The sequence below is a fragment of the Leucoraja erinacea genome, chromosome 8 (assembly GCF_028641065.1).
Source record: "Leucoraja erinacea ecotype New England chromosome 8, Leri_hhj_1, whole genome shotgun sequence".
Taxonomy (NCBI): Eukaryota; Metazoa; Chordata; class Chondrichthyes; order Rajiformes; family Rajidae; genus Leucoraja; species Leucoraja erinaceus.
The window spans coordinates 69439493-69462306 of record NC_073384.1 but is presented as its reverse complement, the minus strand read 5'-3'; the positions used below and the strand labels follow the sequence as shown (position 1 = coordinate 69462306).

The 22814-nt window shown below is 43.6% G+C and overlaps 2 protein-coding genes across 2 annotated transcripts in view; one reads left to right on the top strand and one right to left on the bottom strand.

The window, feature by feature from the left end:
• Positions 1-4764, top strand: part of entpd6 (ectonucleoside triphosphate diphosphohydrolase 6) — a 39128-nt gene extending 34364 nt beyond the window's left edge. The window contains exons 13-14 of the mRNA XM_055639937.1: positions 1866-1978; positions 2075-4764. Of these exons, the coding sequence (XP_055495912.1) occupies positions 1866-1978; positions 2075-2152 (191 nt within the window). The 3' untranslated portion in view covers positions 2153-4764. The remainder of the gene's footprint in view (positions 1-1865; positions 1979-2074) is intronic.
• Positions 4765-6860: 2096 nt separating this feature from the next.
• On the bottom strand, positions 6861-18631 carry LOC129699819 (barrier-to-autointegration factor B-like). Its single transcript, XM_055639938.1, has 3 exons — positions 18584-18631; positions 13261-13404; positions 6861-8095 (listed from the first exon to the last, which is right to left on the bottom strand). The coding sequence occupies exons 2-3, from the start codon at positions 13384-13386 to the stop codon at positions 7949-7951; spliced, it is 273 nt and encodes a 90-aa protein (XP_055495913.1). The 5' UTR covers positions 13387-13404; positions 18584-18631; the 3' UTR covers positions 6861-7948.
• Positions 18632-22814: the final 4183 nt, after the last annotated feature.

Sequence of the window (22814 nt, the reverse complement as noted above, 5' to 3'; positions counted from 1 at the left end):
AATGTAATAATTTAAGTAACTTTATGATTTTTAGATTGAATGTATCTTGTATGTGAACAGTTTATTTTCAGCTGCTGGCAATGAAGAATGTTTCTGTGCATACTTAATTACCATCTGACGGGGCAATGGGAAACTTTGATGCCTCACTCTCCAGTGACCCAGGTTTGATCCCATTGCGCTATCTATGTGGAGTTTGCAGGCTCCCCCAGTGACCGTGTTGTGCTCTAGTAAACTCTCTCAATCTAAAGACTTCTTGGTTGATGTGTGTACTCAGAGAAAATAGGTCACGGCGATGTAAGTGGAGGAACAGGATTGTTCTGAGAGTCAGCAGAATAGTTCAAAGGAATACATGTTGAAAGGAAATGTGAGTTGTTCCAGATTCTAACTAAATATTACACCAGCTCAGTATGTGAATATTGACCAGATTTGAAGTTCCTCCAGTTTGGAATGACAGTTGATCAGGAGGTGAATTTGGAGCAAAGACTATGTTTTTAATTGGGGAAATCCCCGTCCCTAAATTGATGAAGAATTAGGGGAGGGAGGACCTGATAGAAGTATATATAATTATGAGAGACATAGATGGGGTAGACAGCCAGAATCCTTTTCCAAGGATGGAAAAACTATTGGGCATAGCTTTAAGGTGAGAGGGGCAAAGTTTAAAGGAGATATGTGGAGAAAGTTTATTTCCAGAGAGGGTGGTGAGTGCCTGGAAGTGCTGTCAGGAGGTGGTGGTGGAGACGGATATGATAGGGGCGTTCAAGAGGCTTTTAGATAGGCACATAGATATGCAGGGAATGGAGTGATATGGATCACGTGCAGGCAGCGAACATCAGTTTAACTTGACACCACGTTTGGTATGGACAGTGGGCCGAATGGCCTGTTCCCTTGCTGTACTGTTCTGTGTTCTAACTGTCAGGACATCCTGAAACCATGTTGGCCTCTGAGATCACCCTTCATTAAGGATGTATTTGATGCAAAGTGGGGAAGCACACGATTGCGGTAGGGATAAACCAAAGACGGGAGAGAGAAAACAGGGAATGATAGTCCAGTTAGCCTGACATCGGTGGTGGGGAAGATGCTGGTGTCAGTCATAAAAGATGAAATAGCGGCATATTTGGATAGCAGTAACAGGATCGGTCCGAGTCAGCATCGATTTACGAAGGGGAAATCATGCTTGACTAATCTTCTGGAATTTTTTGAGGATGTAACTAGAAAAATGGACAAGGGAGAGCCAGTGGATGTAGTGTACCTGGACTTTCAGAAAGCATTTGATAAGGTCCCACATAGGAGATTAATGGGCAAAATTAGGGCACATGGTATTGGGGGTAGAGTGCTGACACTCTACCCCCAGAGTGGCAGACAGGGGGTAGTTGGCAGACAGGAAACAAAGAGTAGGGATTAATGGGTCTCTTTAAGAATGTCAGGCAGTGACTAGTTGGGTACCCCAAGGCTCAGTGCTGGGACTGCAGCTATTTACTATTTAAACACAGTTGTAATTTCTACATGGTGAAACCAAAATGTATAATAATGGCCATTAATAAAATCGGACAATGTGCAATTTAACCACATGTGATTTTCTATTACAAATCTCAAATTGTGGAGTAGAGTTAAATAAATAAATGGTAGTCCCAAACATTATGGAGGGCACTGTATGTTTGAAATCTATCTATGCCACCTCCTTTACGGTAACCTGCCACTGAATTTAACACTGTGATGCAGTGTTAAATTCACTGCATCACAGTGAATATTTATACATTTGGTTCCTAATGCTCTTTATGGAGCCTTCCTGAAAATAAACTGTATAGTTAATTCTACGGGTTCTTTTCAGACAGTTTTGTGAGAACTAGAAATCCCTTGTTTTTCAGTCTGTTACAGTATGGAAACTAAATCAACAGATAAGCCGTTTCTTTGCATGGATCTTGTGTACATAACTGTTCTGCTCCAGGAGCTGGGTTTCGAAAAAGATGCCGTGTTAAAGGTAATTTGATTTATTAATGGAATTGACCACTTTTGTTTGGTCTTGTGCTGTAATTTGTGTTCAGTAATCTGAAATGGCGTGCGATTCTCTTTGCAGCTTGCTAGGAAGATCAATGGTGTTGAGAGCAGCTGGGCGCTGGGAGCTACGTTCCATTACATCGACTCCCATCACTGACACTGGAGCAAGGAGCTGACGTTTACATTCTCAATCAACTCAATCAGAGTTGAAAACATGCCTTGCTTCTTCAAAATATTGCCTTCTCTGCATGGGGACTGGGAGATCTAAAAATGCGGGTCTTGACTTTGTTGATTTTAATATTTTGTGTCAGTGCGGTTTTATTTTAGTGGAACAAAAGGGTATTGATCATTGGAGAGTTGTAACATGGGCAAAATTCTGCATGACGCTTCAACAAATGGTGAGAAGCAATGTGTTATTTCAAGCCCTAACTTTAACCTGTTCAGTGCCACCCCCGAGTATACTTGGGTAATGGTCAATAGTGGTGGAAAAAACCTGGCCGTGAACAAATTAATTAAGAAGCAACAGAAAACGTAAATGTGGCAAAGGTTTATTTTGAGGGAATACCACCACCATTCTTATACAGTTGGACTGTTCAAGATTTAAACTCTGCAAGGTCTTTCCATTTAAAGATTTTGTGTCACACGATAGAATTTTGTGTAATCTTCACTCGATAGAATTTCAGGTGGTATTCTTCTCCTTTGCTGCACCATGAAAATAACCAACAAATTACTGATGGGGAAAAACGGCAGCTTAGGGTTGGGCATTGAATCAAACTTTAATCAATTGTTGGTCCACTACGGAGTGAAGTTGATTTTGGGTTCAGGGTCTGTAATATTTTATTGTTATTCTGTGTGCATCAAGGAGCAGCGGGGAGAACTGGGGCAACATTTTATACCCACAGTTGACACATCCGGCAGGGAGCCTTTCTCATGTGGAAGTGTCTGTCAACGGAGTACGTTTCTAAAGAGAACAAAGTTTTCCATGATCCCTGTCGACATTGTGTTGACTATGTCTACTGTACAATGTTTGGTAGAGATATTCTGGCTCTTTATATGGGACAGAAATCCTCTATAAAGGTCCTCACAGAAAACCCTTATAATTACATCCCCCTTGTACTGTAATACCCCCTCTCATTCTCCTGCACCCACCCCACCCCTCCATTTCCCTCTGTGCCAACAGCACCTCATATTCTACTTGGGGTAGTTTACAACCCAGTAGTATGAACATTGAATTCTCCAATTTTAGGTAACCTCTAACAACCCCCCCACCATCTAGACGCACCAATTTCCCCTCTACTCATTCCTTCTTCTGGCTTCATAATTCACATCTCAGGCCTTTGTCAAACTATCTTCCAATCAACACTCCCCCCTCGCCTGTGTTTACCTATTACTTGGCACTTTTACCCTGCCCCTCTTCTCTTCCAGTTTTCCTCCCCTCCCACTCCGTAATCAGTCTGAAGAAGATCATGAGATAGGAGTAGAATTAGACCATCAAGTCTACTCCGCCATTCAATCATGGCTGATCTATCTCTCCCTCCTAACCCCATTCTCTTGCCTCTCCCTATAACCTCTGACACCCGTACTAATCAAGAATCTATCTCTGCCTTAAATATCTTAAATATGTCCACTGACTTTGCCTCCAGAGCCTTCAGTGGCAAAGAATTCCACAGATTCACCACCACCTGACTAAAGAATTTCCTAATCTTCCTAAAATATCGTCCTTTAATTCTGAGGCTATGTCCTCTAGTCCTAGACTCTCCCACCAGTGGAAACATCCTCCCCACATCCACTCTATCCAAGCCTTTCACTATTCTGTGAGGTTTCAATGTGGTCCCCCCTCTTTCTTCTAAACACCAGCAAATATAGCCCCAGTGCTGTCAAATTATGCAAAGAAGGGTCCTGACCCATAAAGTCACCTATCCATGTTCTCCAGGGGTACTGCCTGACCCTCTGAGTTACTCCAGCACTTTGACTTTTTTATAAGAAACGTCTTACCAGGAAATATTTGTTTATTAATTGCATTTAGTAACCTTGAATAATTTGGTACATCAAAACGTAAGCATTCTATTATTACCTTATTGCCTATTGGGGACTTTGTAATAGATGATCAATGTTGATCAGAAAATACATCCCCACTGCCAAAATCACTTCACTCCTCCCGAAAATGCGGGAGAATCTGATGAAGCAAAATGTTGTAAGAATGGGGAGGAATCCCAGTCTGTCTTCCTTGAACCTACTGCTCTGCTCTTGCTGGATACCATACAAATACAGAACAGAATTGGCTGACAATTCTATGCGTCCATTGAAAAATTTATCACCCTCCTAAATGGATATAATTTGGACAAAACTTACGGCGCTTTGTAATGAATTTGTATCTTTAAGTCTCTTAGTTGACCCACTTAAGTTACAGCAGGATGCTGTGACATGCAAATTCAGTAAAGATACACTAATATCCCAGAGTGTAACAATATTCATATGACATTTGGAAATCTCACTCATCCCAAATCCTTTGTGGTCAGGACTGCCTATCACTCTGTTGATGTATTTGTATCATTGATCCTTTTAGTTTAAGTTCATTTTATATCTTACCGCAAGTCATTCTTCCTTTATTCCTTGATTGTAAGTTTGTGCTTACTTTTTAAAAAAATCTACAGAACTAATGCGACTTACTCAACTATCAATTAATCTGCAAACATAGTTGCAACTGGTATTTTTAATTCACAGATCGGGAATTATGCAAATAAATTATTTTTTGATGTTCAACTGCAAGGTTTTGTTTTCTAAAGTTTTGTTGCTTTGTACATTTGTGGCTGATGTTGAACATTTGAGCAGATAGCAGAAACTCTGCTTATCACCGGTACTTATAATTGGGCTGCTTGTGAAGGACCCAATATTGGTCATAGAAACATAGAAAATAGGTGCAGGAGTAGGCCATTCGGCCCTTCGAGCCTGCACCGCCATACAATATGATCATGGCTGATCATCCAACTCAGTATCCTGTACCTGCCTTCTCTCCATACCCCCGATCCCTTTAGCCAGAAGGGCCACATCTAACTCCCTCATAAATATAGCCAATGAACTGGCCTCAATTACTTTCTGTGGCAGTGAATTCCGGAGATTCACCACTCTCTGTGTGAAAACTTTTTTCCTCATCTCGGTCCTAAAAGATTTCCCCCTTATCCTTAAACTGTGACCCCTTGTTCTGGACTTCCCCAACATCGGGAACAATCTTCCTGCATCTAGCCTATCCAACCCCTTAAGAATTTTGTAAGTTTCTATAAGATCCCCCCTCAATCTTCTAAATTCTAGCGAGTACAAGCCGAGTCTATCCAGTCTTTCTTCATATGCAAGTCCTGACATCCCAGGAATCAGTCTGGTGAACCTTCTCTGTACTCCCTCTATGGCAAGAATGTCCTTCCTCAGATTAGGAGACCAAAACTGTACGCAATACTCCAGGTGTGGTCTCACCAAGATCCTGTACAACTGCAGAACCTCCCTGCTCCTATACTCAAATCCTTTTGCTATGAACTATACTCAAATCCTTTTGCTATGAACTATACTCAAATCCTTTTGCTATGAACACTATTAACCACTATTGCCTTATCTCCTATCAGCTTGCATGCTATCAGTCAAACTATGTTATTAAATAATATAACTGATAGCATGGAACTTTGAAAGTTAAGAGTTTTAATGTATATAATCTTGATTGATTCTAGTTTTACACCAAAAAAATAGGTTTAAGGCAAACACCATTAGTTAGAAATGTACAGAATACAAAATATGCAGGGGAAATGTGGCACTCATTGTTACTATTGTGCAAATTACTCAGCAACTTGTGGTAAGGAATGGTTACCCTCAGAGTTCAGGCCCTAGAAATTGTTGGTCAAAGTGCACCACTCCTCTGATAGCCTTCCAAAAATAGCCGTTTGCTCTCAATCTCACTGTTTCAAGAGATGCTGCATTTGCTCTAACAGCATAAAAAAACATTTGGTACGGGTGGCACTTTCAAAACCAAGTCCGAATAATGCATTCTTTTTAAGGAACAATAACCATGGAGTTATTAAAGCCAAAGGATGAGTTCCATTTATAAATGAGTACTGCGTTGAATTATACTTTTTAAGAGCAGGCTGGAAAAAAATAACTGAGGTATGAGAGAGGTTAGTTTGATTTTCATTGCTGATTAACTGCACATTTCCGATTTAACTGCAGAAGTTATGTTTCTGATCGACTTCCTCAATATGATTCTCAGTATAGCACAAGACTAGCGCAAGTTATTTTCCTCCACTGTGATTGACTTGCATGAAAAATTCATGTGAGAGGAGCAAATTAGGCCATTCGGCCCATCCAGTCTTTATCTCTCCCTTCTAACCCCATTTTCCTGCTTGGTAAGAATTGGACATGGTTTTAATTTCCACCACCCCTGTACGTTGCAGCACTGGATATCCAACGTTTTCCAGGAAATACCAGGCACCTAAATACCTTATTTTCTAATATTGTACAGATACAGCTAGGTCTTCTGTTAAAGCTTATTTCTGCAACACATTTCATTGTGGAGAGTCCTGTCCTCATGGTTAAAATGCGCAGGTATATTGCAAGATTTAAAAGTTAATACTAAGCGGCTGGCACAGTGTACGGTAAGTCCTTTAAAAGAGCGGGGGAGGGAAGAGAAGGAGTGGAGACACTTTTAAGAAGCCAGACAACTTTTAATAAGCCAGAGATACACAGCTGTGAGGTTTAGCGGGCATTTAACATTACTGGTCGGGTTTCCTTCTTTCTGAAAACTCGTGCTTAAGTTTTTTTTCCCCCCCAATGAGCCAATTAAAACGCCCAGCCAGCAAAGGAAATTACCTATGGCTTCTTCGACTACCTATAACGACATGGCAACCCCACTACCACTGGGTTCAAAAGTATCTATTTTCTCCATGCCGACTAATTTTTACTCACAGAAAATCTTTTCAGCTTGTTGAAAATTTGTCCTCGGAACAAACCGACGCCGCGAGTAGTAACCACTAAGCGGGAACTCCTCTTGACCATGAAGGAGACTTACCAATGACCACCTACGACCATGTGTCGACCATGCTGCGAGCTTGTGGCGAGCGCAAACTCCCCTAAACTCGCAAATAAGGTCGCCATAGTGGGACAGGCACTTAACCTCGAGAAGGAATTAATGTTGAACATTAAAATATGTGAAACAATGTTTTCTGATGCCATTGAGCAGCTCACGGAGTAGACCAGTTTTTTAGCTTGGTGGCAAGCACAAATAAATATAATCAGCACTCTACAAAGTTACAAATCTAAAGGTGGCAGTCTTTACCTCTACCTTCGCTAATACTCGTGATATACTGCACCTATTTAAATGTGTCAATGCAATTGTTGCAGATTTTTTTAATTAGAAAACATCGAAAGATTACTTGTCAACTCAACAACTACATAAAGGAATGAAGTACATAGAAACCTTGTGTGTTACATACACAATTCCCGAAAAAAACTGGCCCTTGCCCATTCCTGTAACTTTGGCTTTGTGGACCATTTATGAACTTATGACTTGTTAAGCTGCTGATGCAATGCATCTTGCACCAGCTTCTAGCTATTTGAAAGCTGACCTGTCTGAGGGATTCTGTCTCTAAATAGTCAGAGTAAATGGGAGGTCAAATTTGCTTACAATTTGCTGTCATAACATTTTCCTTAACGCCATTACCAGATTTGCTGATATTTTGGCTTTGGGTTCTATTGCTCATTTTGTTAAACAGCAGTGCAGACACAGCCAATCTGGCCTTAAAACCACAGCACTGGTGTAAGAAACTAGCAATCCCCTTGGCTGTGATGCTTTTCTTAACAGAGGGATTGATTTTGCATGTAAAATGGTATTAATCTGCACGAGATGACCACTGGGAAATTATGAATTAAAAAATGTTTAGTAAATCAAATCATGCTTTAGACAGGAATGCACTAACTAGAGGAAAGCATTGCACCATTCCTGTAAACAGGTGGCACATTGTCCAGCTTGTTTGCTGTTGGCTCCGCAGATATCTTTCAACCAATCTTTAAACAATTCATCATCCTTTTTCAGAACAAGGAACTGGCCCAGCACTACATATGCCTGAAAAACAGAACAGAAAATACTTAAAATAAGTTAACAGTATATTTCACTCTTTATTTCCAAAGAACCTGTGTACATACTCCACAGGGTGGCACAGTGATGCAGCTGGTAGAGCCGCTGCAGAGACCAAGGTTCAATACTGACTAAGGGGTGCTGTCTGTGTGGAATTTGCATGTTCTCCCTGTAACTGCAAGGGTTTCCTCTGGGTGCTCCGGTTTTCCCTCACTTCCCAAAGATGTACGGGTTTGTAGATTAATTGGTCTCTGTAAATTGTCCCTAGTATGTAGGGAGTGGAAGAGAAAGTGGGATGATATAGAACTAGTGTGAACGGGTGATCGATGATCAGCGTGGACTTTGTGGGCCAAAGGGCCTGTTTCCATGCTGTATCTCTATTTGCAACTGGATGCAACATCTTGAGTCAAATGGCAGGGAAGTGGGCTGGTGCCCCAACTTGTCCATGCCGACCAAGATTCCCCACCTACACCAGTCCCACCAGAGAGGGAAGTAAATGTTCAGAGGGAGTAGACATCTATTTAAGAGGTTGTGGAAGGTGAGTTATGATAAACGTTTAACGGACGTAGTAAATAGTTCATGAGGAAATGGGTTAGTCAGCAGCAGTAGACTGCAGCAACCAAAGTAAATAACGGTTGGCATTCAGGGGATTGAGAATCTGGGAAACTTGTAAGGCGCAAAGTGCTGGAGGAACTCAGTGGGTTAGGCAGCATCTGTGGAGGGAATGGACAGATGTTTCGAGTCAGGACGAGAGTCTAATGGAGGGTCGTGACCTGAAACGTTGTTGGTCCTTTCCCTCCACAGATGCTACCCTGACCAACTGAGTTCTCCAGCACTTTGTGTTTTGCTCAGATTTCCAGCATCTGCAGTTCCTTGTGTCTCTGAAACTGTTGGTTGGAGGGACAAAAATGGTGATATGAAAACCAAGGTGACAGTCCCAGACAGTCAGGCACTCCCTCCACAGTGCCTTGTGCACTGTCCATTGCTTCCTCCTTTCCAGAGGATAGCTTTGGTGACCAGGACAGGGCTGGTCAAGAACAGGGGCAATGGCTGAAGATCTCGGGAGTATGCAAGGGGTGCAGGAACAGGAAGAGCTGCTAGGTGTGGTGGACAGCTACGTGGAAACCCCACGTGCAGGAGGCCGTTAAAAGCCTGACGACAGCCATCACATCGTTTTTTCCTCGTTCCTGGGACAAATACGGAGATGACCACAACCTTCGTAAACAAGTCATAAGGCCTGCCATAAAATCCTACATTGCCGGGTTGTGCATACCCCAGCCACGGAGCCAGACCCATTGCTCTTTGGCAAAAACCTCACAAAGCATATGAAGGACATGCAAGAGGTTTTACAAAACTTTCGGCTCATGAGGGCAGGGCCGGGACGAGTAACCAAAAACAGTAATTCCTACGCAGCAGCACCCCATCGCATCCATCAGTCAACGTCTATCATATCGGACTGATGAAAGCTCGGGGTCCGCATTCTATCACCGAAAGTCTTCTTTAGACCAGGGCCCAGAGTGGACCCCATGGAAAATGTGCCACCCCCCAACGTCACCGCCACGTCAGACGACATGCAACACTCGTTGGACCGGCAGGAAACAGAAGAATACCCATAACCATGGAGGTAGGTGGGTCTGGTTCCTACCAGTATATAGAGTAATACTAACACATGGGAGTCTATCACGAGTGATCAGTATATACTCAATGTCATTAGTGAATACAAATACAATTCATACTAGAAAAATTGCCACCATTCACCCAAGAGGATATTTTTTCCCCTCTCCGTTAAAGAAACAAGAGGGACAAGCTGAACTGGTGAGAATAATTACAAAGGGTATCATGGGAAAACCTGAACCCTTGCAATTCGTGTCAAATATCTTCACTAAACCCAAAAAAGATGGTGGATGTCGCGTCATCATTAACTTAACTTCACTAAAAATGTTTGTTAAGTATATACATTTCAAAATAGAACCGGTTGTTACTGCCAAACAACTAAATTCCAAAGGATACTTCATGGCAAGCATTCATCTTAAAGATGTTTACTATTTAGTACCATTCACAAGGATCATCGCAGATACCTGAAATTTACCTGGATGGGGAAGCTATAGCAGTTTAAAGCATTGCCCAATGGGTTCACATCAGCCCAAGAGTGTCACCAAGACACTAAAACCAGCTCTGGCAATATTCAGAAGACAAAAACATATTGTCATGGCATATCTTGATGATATCCTAAATGGTAGGCAAGACCATGAATTTGACTATGTTAGCTGTTCAGCTACCAAACAGTTATTCGAAACCCTGGGGTTGTCTTACATCCAGATAAATCTAAGTTGAAGCCATCCACTATCATGGACTACTTGGGCTTCACAATTAATTCAGTCTACGTGACTGTAACATTGCCAAAGGACAACATAGTTGAATTGGCACAATCATGCAACAATTTAATGGTCAACAAACTACCAACTACTCGACAAGTAACAAAGTAATTGGGAAAATGGTAGCAGCATTTCCGGCTACATAATTCGGACCTTTGTACCAAAAATGACATACAGGTCATTATGATCGTTTCATGAAGTTACCCACTGAAGTAATATCAGAAAATATTAAAAAATGGGAGAAGTACTGCTTAGATACAGAGACCACCTGCTCAACCGCTACAGTTACCAATGTACTGGAATTCCTGGCGAACCTTCACCACGATGAAGGACTCAGCTACAGAGCCATCAACACAGCTAGAATTGCCCTGCCTGTCTATTTAAAGCCAGCTCCAGGACAACAGGCCATGGGGTCCCACCAGCTGGTGGTTAAACTAATGAAGGGTATTTACAACTCTAACCCCCTAGACCAAGGTACACCCATATATGGGATGTCAGTGTGGTCCTGACATACCTCAGGGGATGGCCACCAGCCAGATCCCTCAACCTGGAACCATCTATGCTCAAAACACTCATGTTGATGGCACTTGTAGCTGCACAGAGGGTCCAGTCACTACACCTATTGCGACTGGACACCATGCTCACAGCTCCAGACCAGATCTCTGTCGTTATCCAGGGAATGATCAAACAGAGCAGACCAGGAACACCTAATCCAGTCATGGAATTCCGGGCTTATCCGCCAGAAACACGGTTATGTGCCATGACCCTATTGTCCTACATAGACACAACCAAAATATTCGAGGGAGATGAAAAGCCTTGTGGGTCAGTCATAAAAAAACCTTATGGACGGGTGACGAGCCATTTCGAGATGGCTCAAGCAGGTGCTAAAAGCTGCTGGGATAAAAAATAACATGTACAAATTTCATTCCACCAGGGCAGCATCCACGTCGACGGCTAAAAGAATGGACGTGCCTACAGCAGGATGGTGGGGGAAAAGACTGTTCAGAAATTTTATAATAAGCTGTTGGCAAAACCTGTTTTATTTGCAGGAAAGATTTTACAGACTGCAAATATTTAATTTAAGCCCAGGGGAGCAATTTAATTTCTTTGTTGTTATTGTTAAGAAATACCATTGTGTTTTTCTACAAACAGATTCATTGGTTGGTTACGATAACACACTTCCTCCCTCAAAGACTTCGGCAGTGATGTTACAGTACTGTTACACGGTTTGAAATCATAGAGCTTTGAAATCTTCACGGAATCACTCACGTGACTCCGAAGTAAAATAGTAAGATTAAACGAGAACTTACCAGTTTGAAGTTTGATCTGTATTTTATGAGAAGTTACGATGAGAGATTACGTGCCCTCCGTTCCCACCCTCAATAATATGGGTCAAATTCATAAACTGATGTCTCCTTATCTTTACTATGTTTACTTCAATAACTGTCTATCTGTGATTCCACACCGCTGCTTTGAAGTATGCCGCGCATTCGTGCTGAACGGGTTCTTCACGTAATCCCTCATCGTAACTCCTCATAAAATACAGATCAAACTTCAAACTGGTAAGTTCTCGTTTAATCTTACTATTAAACACTAGTACAGAAGTGAAAAAGTCAGATGCTCGAATTCTCATATGTGTACAGAAAATGCTGGCAAACCAGGCAACATCTGTGGGAAGAGTTCACACTTTAAACCAGTGATCTTTCATCACATGTAATGGGTCTGCTGCGAGCCCTGACTTTTGCTGCTCAACCCAATGTGATAGCACGGAAACAGCCCTTCGGCCCAACTCATCTATGCTGACCAAGATCTAAGCTAGTCCCATTTGCCCGCCTTTGGCCCATCTATCTATCTATCTATCTATATTTAAAACTCTGTGTGTATCTGGCTGTGTGTGTTTCTGACTTGTGGCTGCCAGCCTTTGATTCGTTGCTACGCCAACACCCGACCCAGAAATGTCGATTTTTTTCCATTTCGGTAGAGATTTCACTTTTCATTCCAAGTATCCACTCCCCATTAAATTTTGTCGTGTTTATGTACACATTTTTAATCAAATCCTTCCCCCCCCGCCACTCAGTCATTTTGTCGCCTCCTGCTGGCCAGCGACCATAACGGCTGCTGGCGCCCGCATCTCGCCTCAAAGACGTCATTTAAAAACAGCCGCACTGCTGATTCCTGAGCCGCTTGAGTTGGAGGACCACGTCTCCAGTAGGGAACGGCTGCGTTGGGGGAGCAGACCCAACGGGTCTGCACTTGGTCTAGTATATATATAAAACTGTTTGTGTCTGGCTGTGTGTGTTTCTGACTTGTGGCTGCCAGCCTTTGATTTGTTGCCACGACGACACCCGACCCACAAACGTCCTGATTTTTTCCATTTCGGTAGAGATTTCACTTTTCATTCCAAGTATCCCCACTTTTCATTCCAAGTATCCACTCCTAATTAAATTTTGTCGTGTTTATGTACTTTTTTAATCAAATCCTTCTCTCCCGCCCCCTCCCCATAACGGCTGTTGGCGCCCACATCTCGCCTCAAAGACGCCATTTAAAAACAGCCGCACTGCTGATTCCTGAGCCGCATGAGTTGGAGGACCACGCCTCCCATGGGGGCTACGGGTAGGGAACGGCTGCGTTGGGGGAGCAGACCCAATGGGTCTGCACTTGGTCTAGTATCCCTCTAAACCTTTCCTCTCCATGTACCTGCCCAATGCTGTTACAGTACCTGCCTCAACTACCTTCTCTGGCAAACGTTTTCTCCTGGGAATATATAGCCCTTCTCACCTTATCAAAACCTTGTTCTTCCAGTTTTCTCCCAAGTGTTGTTCCAATACCAGCCAAGGCAGAAACTGATTTGTTTCCCATTGGTTCAGACACAAAATTCCTGTGCTTGTGTGATGTTGAAATCATCGTGCAGAGCTGTCAAATCTGTTGACCAAAGTTAGTGATAGTTTTACTTGGTTATCCAGAAGCAGTACCACCTTTGAAAAACTAAGATAGTCTTTGTTCAGGTTATTTCACAAACTAATAAGATGGCACAATGCCACAGCGGTAGAGCTGCAGCCTTACAGGGCCAGAGACCTGTGTCCGATCCTGACAATGGCTGCTGTCTGTACGGAACTTGTACGTTCTCCCCATTACCTGCGGACATTTTCCCTGGGATCTCGTTTGCTTCCACACTCCAAAGACGTACAGGTTTGTAGGTTTATTGGCTTGGTAAAATAGGTCCTAGTTTGTAGGATAGTGCTAGTGTGCGGGGATCACTGGTCGGCAAGGACTTGGTGGGCCGAAACGTGTTTCCGCGCTGTATCTCTAAACTAAATAAACTAAACAAGTAGATTATGAACAAGTTGTACAAGAAAAGGTAATGCATTAGCATGCCAATACAAGAGTTGAAATTGAGCTACAGTACTTCTCACACATGTCAGTTCTTATTTATCTTTATTTTTATATTACATACTCTGTAGACCTGGCGAGAAAACTAATAATAGACAGGACACATCAAAACGAGTACTCACTTCTTGAGCAGTAACAGACCTATTCACATTTTTGGCAATGCATCAAGTGCAGAGCTTGTCCAACCTTGAGATAAGAACTGATGCTCTCATCCCTAATGTGATTACCGCTCAAGATTAGAAGTATCCCATCGTTCCTAATTAAAGATAGAAATGCCACTCTAATTAACAGAATGAAGGTGCAATATAGAAATGAGCTATTTGGCCCGAGGTTTTCACGATGTCCCTGCACAAAACCAGTCCTCAAATTACAAAACTGACACCGAAACAAAGGTAAGTGTGCAAACATGAACAGGCTGGAGCCTTTTTCTCTGAAAAAATGCAGCGACATAAGCGCAAAGCTGGCCAAATGTATTCACTCGCACTGTATCAAGAACTTGCTGATTCACTGAACAAATACAATGGCCCAACAATATTCCATTGTAAGATCTGCCTGTAACTCTAGACAAACTGTTTCAGCACAGTTGCAATACTGGATCAACCCAATAAAACAAAATTGTAGTTCTGGCACCAATCAGATTATCGATCTCCCACATGCACTCTGACTTGGATCAATAACATTATGGATGAATAATGTCCCAGGATTCACAAATGGATGGCAACACCAGACCAAATATTTACGGACATTATGTTCCTCATTACAAATTAGGGAAATATTGCAAATTTAGTCTTGGTAAGATCACACCCAAAGAGTTTTTACTTAAATAGGGTGGCACAGTGGTGCAGCTGGTAACTCTACCACCACCCTGCCTCACTATGCGAGAGACGTGGGATTGATCCTGATATCGGGTGCTGTGTGTGTGGAACTTAAACATTCACCCTGTGTAAAACATTTAGGTTTTCTCCCACATCCCAAAGATGTGTGGGTTTGTAGGTTAAATGGCCTCTGTAAAATTCCCTTTGTTTGTTGGGAGTTGGTGAGAAAGTTGGATAATATAGAATTAGTTTGACACAAAGTGCTAGAATAACTCAGCTGGTCAGGCAGCATCTCTGGACAACATAGATAGGTGACATTTTGGGTTGGGACTCTTCTTCAGACTGACACTTCATACTGACTTACTCCAGCACTTTGTGTCATTATTTGTAAATTGGCATCTGCAGTTCCTTGTTTCTCCATGGAATAAGTATGAGTGGGTGATTGATGGTCAGCGTGGATTTAAAGGCCTATTTCTGTGCTGTATCATTCAAACAAATATATATATATATGCTGGAGGGGAACCAGGATAAATTCTCCAGACTGGCTCCTGGGATTGCGAGTTGGCCAAGGAAGAGAAATTGAGTATAGTGGGCTAGTATCTTCTGGAATTTACAAAGTGGGATGTGATCCATTTGAAACTTAAAACTCTTACTGGACTCCACAATATGTATGTGGAAAGGACGTGAACCTTGGCTAAGAAAGAATGTGTTAGGAAGGAACTGCAGATGCTGGTTTACACTGGTTTACTCCACGACACAAAACGCTGGAGTAACTCAGACTGAGAGTCGGGGGAGATGGAGACACAGAAATATGGAAGGGTAAGGCGTGAAAACGAGATGTCAAAGGGGATGAAGTTCAAGGAAAATGTAGAATAGGTTATTGTTAGCTCGGGGAAGGTGACAATGAAGCATACAAAGATAAAATAATCAAGAGGACAGTCAGACTGGTCAGAGAACTAGGATGGGGAGGGATTGAGAGAGGGTAAGCAAGGGTCACTTGAAGTTTGAGAAGTCAATATTCATACTGCTCTGTTGTAAGCTTCCCAAGCGAAATATGAGTTGCTGTTCCTCCAATTTGCATTGGGCCTCACTGACAGCAGTGGAGGCCCAGGACAGAAAGGTCAGTGTGGGAATGGGAGGGGGTGTTACCGTGTTTAGCATCCAGGAGACCAGGTAGGTCCAGGTGGACTGAGCGAAGGTGTACAGCGAAATGATTGCCGAGCCTGCGCGTTGTCTTGCCAATATATAGTTGACACCAAGAACAGCAGAAACAGTAGAGAGGTTGGAGGAGGTGCAAGTGAACCACTGCCTCACCTGAAGACTGTCGGAGTCCTAGAACGGAGTCAAGGAAGGAGGAATAGGGACAGGTGGTGCATCTCTTGCAGTTGCAGGGTAAAGTACCTGGGAGGGGGTGGTTTGGATGGGAAGGCATGAGTTAACCAGGGAGTTGGGGAGGGAGTCTCTGCGGAAACGGGATGCCAATGTGGCTAATGGTGGGATCCCATTGGAGGTGAAAATGTTGGAGGATTATATTCTGTATGCGACGGCTGATGGAATGAAAGGTGAGGACCAGGGGGACTGTCCCTGTTGCGACTGGGGGGGGGAGGAGCAAGAGCAGAGCTGCAGGGTATTGAGGAGACCCTTGTGAGGGTCACATCTATGATGGAAGGGGGAAACCCCCCATTTCCTAGAGAAGAAGGATGTCTCAGGTGTCCTGGTATGGAACACCTCATCTTGGACCCATATACGGCGTAGGTGGAGGAATTGGGAGTAGGGGATAGTCTTTGCAGGAGGCAGGGTGGGAAGAAGTGTACTCTAGATAGCTGTGGGAGTCAGTACATTTATAATAGATATCAGCTGATAGTCTGTCTCCTGTGATGGACAGGGTGATATCAAGAAATGGTAGGGAGATGTCACAGATATTCCAAGTGAATTTGAGTGCAAGGTGGAAATTAGTAGTGAAGGTAATGAAGCCCATGAGTTCTATGTGTGTGCAGGAGGTAGCCCCGATCCAGTCAATGTAGCGGAGATAGAGTATGGTTTGGGAATTGCTCTGCCAAGGACAAGAAGGCTCTGCAGAGAGTCGTGCGGTCGGCCGAACGCACTATGGGAACTTCACTCGCCCCCCTGCAGGAACTATACAACAGGAGGTGCAACTCCAGAACAAATAAAATCATGGGAGACCCCTTCCACCCCTGCAACGGACTGTTCCAGCTGCTACGGTCAGGCAAACGCCTCCGTTGCCTTGCGGTGAGAACGGAAAGGTTGAGAAGGAGTTTCTTCCCAGAGGCCATTTGGACTGTAAACGCCTATCTCACCAGGGGCTAACTCTACTGAACGTTTTTCCTTCCATTATTTATTATGTAAAAGAATATGTGTGTTATGATTGTGTTTATAATTTGTTTGGTTGTTTGTCTTTTGCACAAAAGTCCGCGAGCATTGCCACTTTCATGTCACTGCACATCTCGTTTGTGTATGTGACAAATAAACTTGACTTGACGGGGATAAGGCCAGTGATTGTTCGATGCAACCTACAAAGAGGCAGGCATAGCTGGAGCCCACACTAGTGCCCATGGGTACGCCTTGGATTTGGAGGAAGTGGGAGAAGTTGAACAAGTTGTTAAAAGGACGAGCTCTGCTGGGCAGGAGTGTTGGTAGAGGGAAATTGGCTGGTTTTGTGGTCGAGGAAGAAACGGTGGGCTTTAAGACTTTCCTGGTGGGGGATGGAGGTGTAGAGTGACTGAACATCCATAGTAAAGATGAGGGCGTTGAGGCCTGAAAAACAGGTCATGAAGAGACAAGGGGTGTTTGAGGTGTCTTGGACATAGGTAGGGATTGGACTAGGGGGATAGGATGGAGGCAAGGTATGTAGAAATTAATTCAGTGAGACAGGAGGAGGCAGATGCAATAGGTCTGCCAGGGCAGAAAGAAAAATCATGAATCAGATAGGCCATTTGGTACTGCGAAGATGAAAGATTTCATTCAGAAGGTGATTCTTTTAAATTTCTCCATCACAGAACTGTGGAGGGAGATTCATTCAAAACATAGATTAATAGAAGGGATTTGAAAAAGTTCAGGAAATGTCACTGAGTCATTAGGAAACAAATCTTGATGAACGGTGGAGAATTCCTGAAGAACCAAGTTGACGATTCCACAACAATGTTTAGTCCTAAAAACTGGATACTGAAGCCTGACAAAATAATTTTCTGATTCTGTCATCAGTGACATGGTTTTTGTTGGAAGTTTCTCTAATCAAATGCAAGTGATTGATTTCTGTTCCTCGTGGGATTTGCATTAAGAGAATGTACCCAGAAAACGTGTGGAAACTAAACAGAAGTTGCAGTCTCACCCGGTGTTTACTTTAGACTTTATCACACCCCAGGACCTTACTGATGTCAGGCTCAAACACAAGATCGACATTTATGCATAACATATGCCAGTCTCACCTTCCTCGCCTCATCCCTCTCCTCCTCCCCTCACCCACTCCCTCTTTCTCCCTCACCATCCCTTCCTCCCTCATCCCAACCCTCCCACTCTCTTCACCATCTTCCCTCATCCTTCACCCCTTCTCCTTCATCCTTCCCTTCCCGCTCTAATCTCCCTCAACCACTATATCACCCCATCCTCACCCAACCTCTCTCTTCACCCCTTCTTCCTTCCTTCCATCCCTCCTCACCCATCCCCTTCCCTCTTCACCCCCTTTCTCCATCATCCTCTCCCTACTTCACTCCCTTCCCTCGTCACCCTTTCTCCTTCATCCTCTCACCATCTTCCCTTTCTCCCTCATCCTCTACCTTCCTCACCCCCTCCCTCTCTCCAGCCCTCCCTACTCACCTCTCCCTCTCTTTACACCCTCAATCTCCCCCCTCTATCTCCCCTCCATGTCCCCTCCTCACCGAGCGCCGGGCGGTGACGGTGCGCGAGGTGAGCGCCCGCCTCGCACCTTCCCGCCCAAACCCCGCGCCGCCGCCCGCCCGCCCCCCCACACATGACCCCCCCCCCCACCGTCACTGCCCCCACACACGTGACCCCCCGCCCCGTCACTGGCCCCATGTGCAGTCACTGGCCCCCACATGTGATCCCTACACGTCACTGCCCTCACACACGTGACCCCAGTCACTGCAACCCATACACACGTGACCCCAGTCACTGCAACCCATACACACGTGACCCCAGTCACTGCCCTCCCTCCCAAAGATCCTAGAGGCTCCTCTAGGATCTTTGCTCCCTCCCAAGTTGCTCCGGCTTTTGACGCGAGTTAACCCTTTGCTGCATCAACTGCCTCGCCCCTCACATCCAAAGATCTTATAGCAGCGCTCCTCTATAATCTTTGCTCACATCAAAAGCCATGTCAGCTAAACAAAGTGCTGGAGGAACCCATTGGGCAGACAGTTTCTGTGGAGGGAATGGGTACGTGACATCTTGCGCAGAGGCCCTTCTTCACACCATCTTAGTTCCAAATGTGCCGAGAGTAGCAATGTTACAAAATTTAGAGATTTAATAAATCAAGTCTGCAATTTATCCCATCCGATAAAGCATAACAATAAGTTTAATTTGACACCTAATTCACTTTCATATCTCAAGTAATAAAAAAGTTATGGCCATTTTCATACATTGGCTCATTGGCTCAGGTATTTCAAACGATCGAACCAACTTGGATTTTCTGTGGAAAACAAAATCTTATTCATTGTTAAAACTGAAGTATACATTCGGCCCTCTCATGTGAATTAATCTGCATCTTGAACATGTCTCAGTTTTAGATTGCTAAACAGGATTAGTGTAATTGCAAGATGTCAAAATCTATTGCAGTATATAGAAATGTTACAACATTTTGAGATTTAAAAAATCAAGTCTGCAATTTATCCCATCAGATAAAGCATAACAATAAGTTTAATTTGACACCTAATTCACTTTCATATCTCAAGTAATAAAAAAGTTATGGCCATTTTCATTCTCGGAAATTAGCATCTTGTTCCCTGTTGATTTTCTATGGACATAACAAAAAAGCTGTGATCATGGACAGTCAAAAGCCCATAACCTTCTTAAAAATTAAGAGAACTGAATGAAAATTTCAGTTATCATAGATTGAACCATTCTGAAACAAATATAAAATAATCTTACTTGGATGACCTGAAATTAAAGCATATAATTAGTTAGTTACCCAATTGGAGCTAATTTCAAACTTCAATTACTAGATCTAAACATCTATCCACTTCTTAATAAATGATTAACATTTTTAAATAGCCTAAGTGTCCAAATAATATTCACAAATAATTCACAATATAACATGATTTTTAAATCTCATTTACATCAATTTATAGGCCAAATGGAAGGAATTTAGTGTTTAATTGCTGTAAATTAAAGTCAATTTTAAATCAGCTTTCTAGTGGGTTCCAGTGAACGCGCTGGTTTAGAACGTTCACATTGCGCTGGATTTGTGGCCTCAAATGCCCAGAAAAATACTGCGGGATATAAAGAGCCCAAAATGAGCTACTCGCTATAGAAAACTTTACATACAGGGTTCTTAAGAAGCCCCTTTTAATGTAAAAATAAGGTACATACCTTTAATTGTTTGCTTTATAAAACCCTGGGGCTGCGAGAGGTCGCGGGTTTAGAGAGTGATTTTTAAACTACTATAACTATTATACAAGGCCATAAAAACTAATAATACCTTTTGCGATGGGGTCTTTCAGCGATTTTCCGTTAATGATTTACTAGGCTGAACATTTTCGATTGCAACAGCCTAGTAAAAATCGCGTTTTAAACCCGCCCCCTCTAAACAGCGCCAAAATCGCGCACACGGGGTGGGGCAGATTCTCAATGACGATTCAGGTAGGTTTTGTAACATACCTACATCTTAGTTCCAAATGTGCCGAGAGGGCTTTTGTATGCGAATCAGAACTCCGATTATCCCAGTTCAACAGTTAAAGAATAATAATAATAATAATAATAAATTTTATTTATGGGCGCCTTTCAAGAGTCTCAAAGACACCTTACAAAAATTTAGCAGGTAGAGGAAAAACATGTAAGGGGAATGAAATAAATAGTAGAGACAAGACTAGTACACAAAGTAAATACAGAATTCAATACAAAACACAGTATGAGGCAATTAATGCACAGATGAAAAGGGACGGCACGTGGGGCTAAGGATAGGCAGAGGTGAAGAGATGGGTCTTGAGGCGGGACTGGAAGATGGTAAGGGACACGGAATTGCGGATCAGTTGGGGGAGGGAGTTCCAGAGCCTGGGAGCTGCCCTGAAGAAGGCTCTGTCCCCAAAACTGCAGAGGTTGGACTTGTGGATGGAGAGGAGACCGGCTGATGTGGATCTGAGGGACCGTGAGGGTTGGTAGGGGGAGAGGAGGTCAGTGAGATATGGGGGGGCCAGATGGTGGAGGGCTTTGTAGGTGAGGACCAGGATTTTGTAGGTGATCCGGTGGGAGATGGGAAGCCAGTGAAGTTGTTTGAGGACTGGAGTGATGTGATGCCAGGATTTGGTGTGGGTGATGAGTCGGGCGGCTGCGTTCTGGACCAGTTGGAGTCGGTTGATGTAGGTGGAGCTGATGCCAAGGAGAAGTGAGTTGCAATAGTCCAGTCGGGAGGAGATGAAGGCATGGATGAGTCTTTCAGCAGCGGGCGGTGTGAGAGAGGATCTGCGTTTGGCGATGTTGCGGAGATGAAAGAAGGAGGTTTTAATGACATGGCGGATGTGAGGCTCAAGGGAGAGGGTGGAATCAAAGATCACGCCAAGGTTGCGGGCCTGGGGAGATGGGGAGACAGTGGTGCCGTCGATGGTGAGAGTGGGGTTATTGATTTTGCTGAGTGTGGCTTTGGAGCCTATGAGGAGGAATTCTGTCTTATCGCTGTTGAGTTTGAGGAAATTATGTTGCATCCAGGTTTTTATAGCTGACAAACAGGAGTTGATATGGGGGAGAGGGGGGGTTGTGGGGGGATTTGGTGCCAAGGTAGATCTGGGTGTCATCAGCGTAACAGTGGAAGTCCAGGTTGAAGTGGCGGAGTATCTGACCAAGGGGGAGGATGTAGATGATGAAGAGGAGGGGGCCGAGTACGGAGCCTTGGGGAACGCTTTGAGTGACTGTGGCTGTAGCAGAGGTGTGGTTGTGGAGAGAGATGAAGTGGGATCTGTTGGAAAGGTAGGAATGGAGCCAGCTGAGTGCAGAGCCTTCAATGCCGAGGTCTTTGAGTCTGGTGAGCAGGATGTTATGGTTCACTGTATCGAAGGCTGCGCTCAGGTCGAGGAGGATGAGGATGTTGAGGGAACCAGTGTCAGCAGAGGTGAGGAGGTCGTTGAGGACTTTGAGGAGAGCAGTTTCTGTGCTATGGAGGGGGCGAAAGCCAGATTGGAGGGGTTCAAGTAGATTATACGCAAGGAGGTGGGAATGAAGTTGCGACGCAACAATACGCTCCAGGGTTTTTGAAAGAAAGGGGAGGTTTGAGATTGAATGAATGAATAGGAAGGACCTGCAGATGCTGGTAGCAATGTTACAAAATGTTGAGATTTTAAAAATCAAGTCTGCAATTTATCCCATAAAGCATAAAAAGAAGTTTAATTTGACACCTAATTCACTTTCATATCTTCAGTATTAAAAAAAGTTATGGCCGTTTTCATACTCGGAAATCAGCATCTTGTTCCCTAGAGGGAGGTTTCACGGCAGTCGGCTCACGACCCATGACCCGTACTGTTGCTACGCTACTCCAAATGATTACACGCGATGAACTGCAGGTAAGCACTTACCATTGTTTCCAGCATAGCGGGCCCGTTAAAACCCGCTGAAATTGTCAATTTTTGCGCTGTAAATAATTATGGAAATCGGGATAAGCGTGAGAGACATTTAGCCTCCTTCAGAATTCCAAAAGTGAGGAGAAAAGACGGTAGATAGAAACAAGAGCTGAAGGGACAACAACAGCCAAAGTGCTTGGCGAACATTGGCCGTTTGCTCACTGCATTTCATCAACACTAAGGCATTATTTGTGTTTTTTCTTGATTCCTTTGGCATCTAAAAAGTTTCAGAAGTGATAAATCTGGCTGTAATTTTTTTAAATCGCGCATGGTTCTCGTGGGTTTTTACATACAAAATGAAAACGCATCTGAGGAAAAATTTACAGCC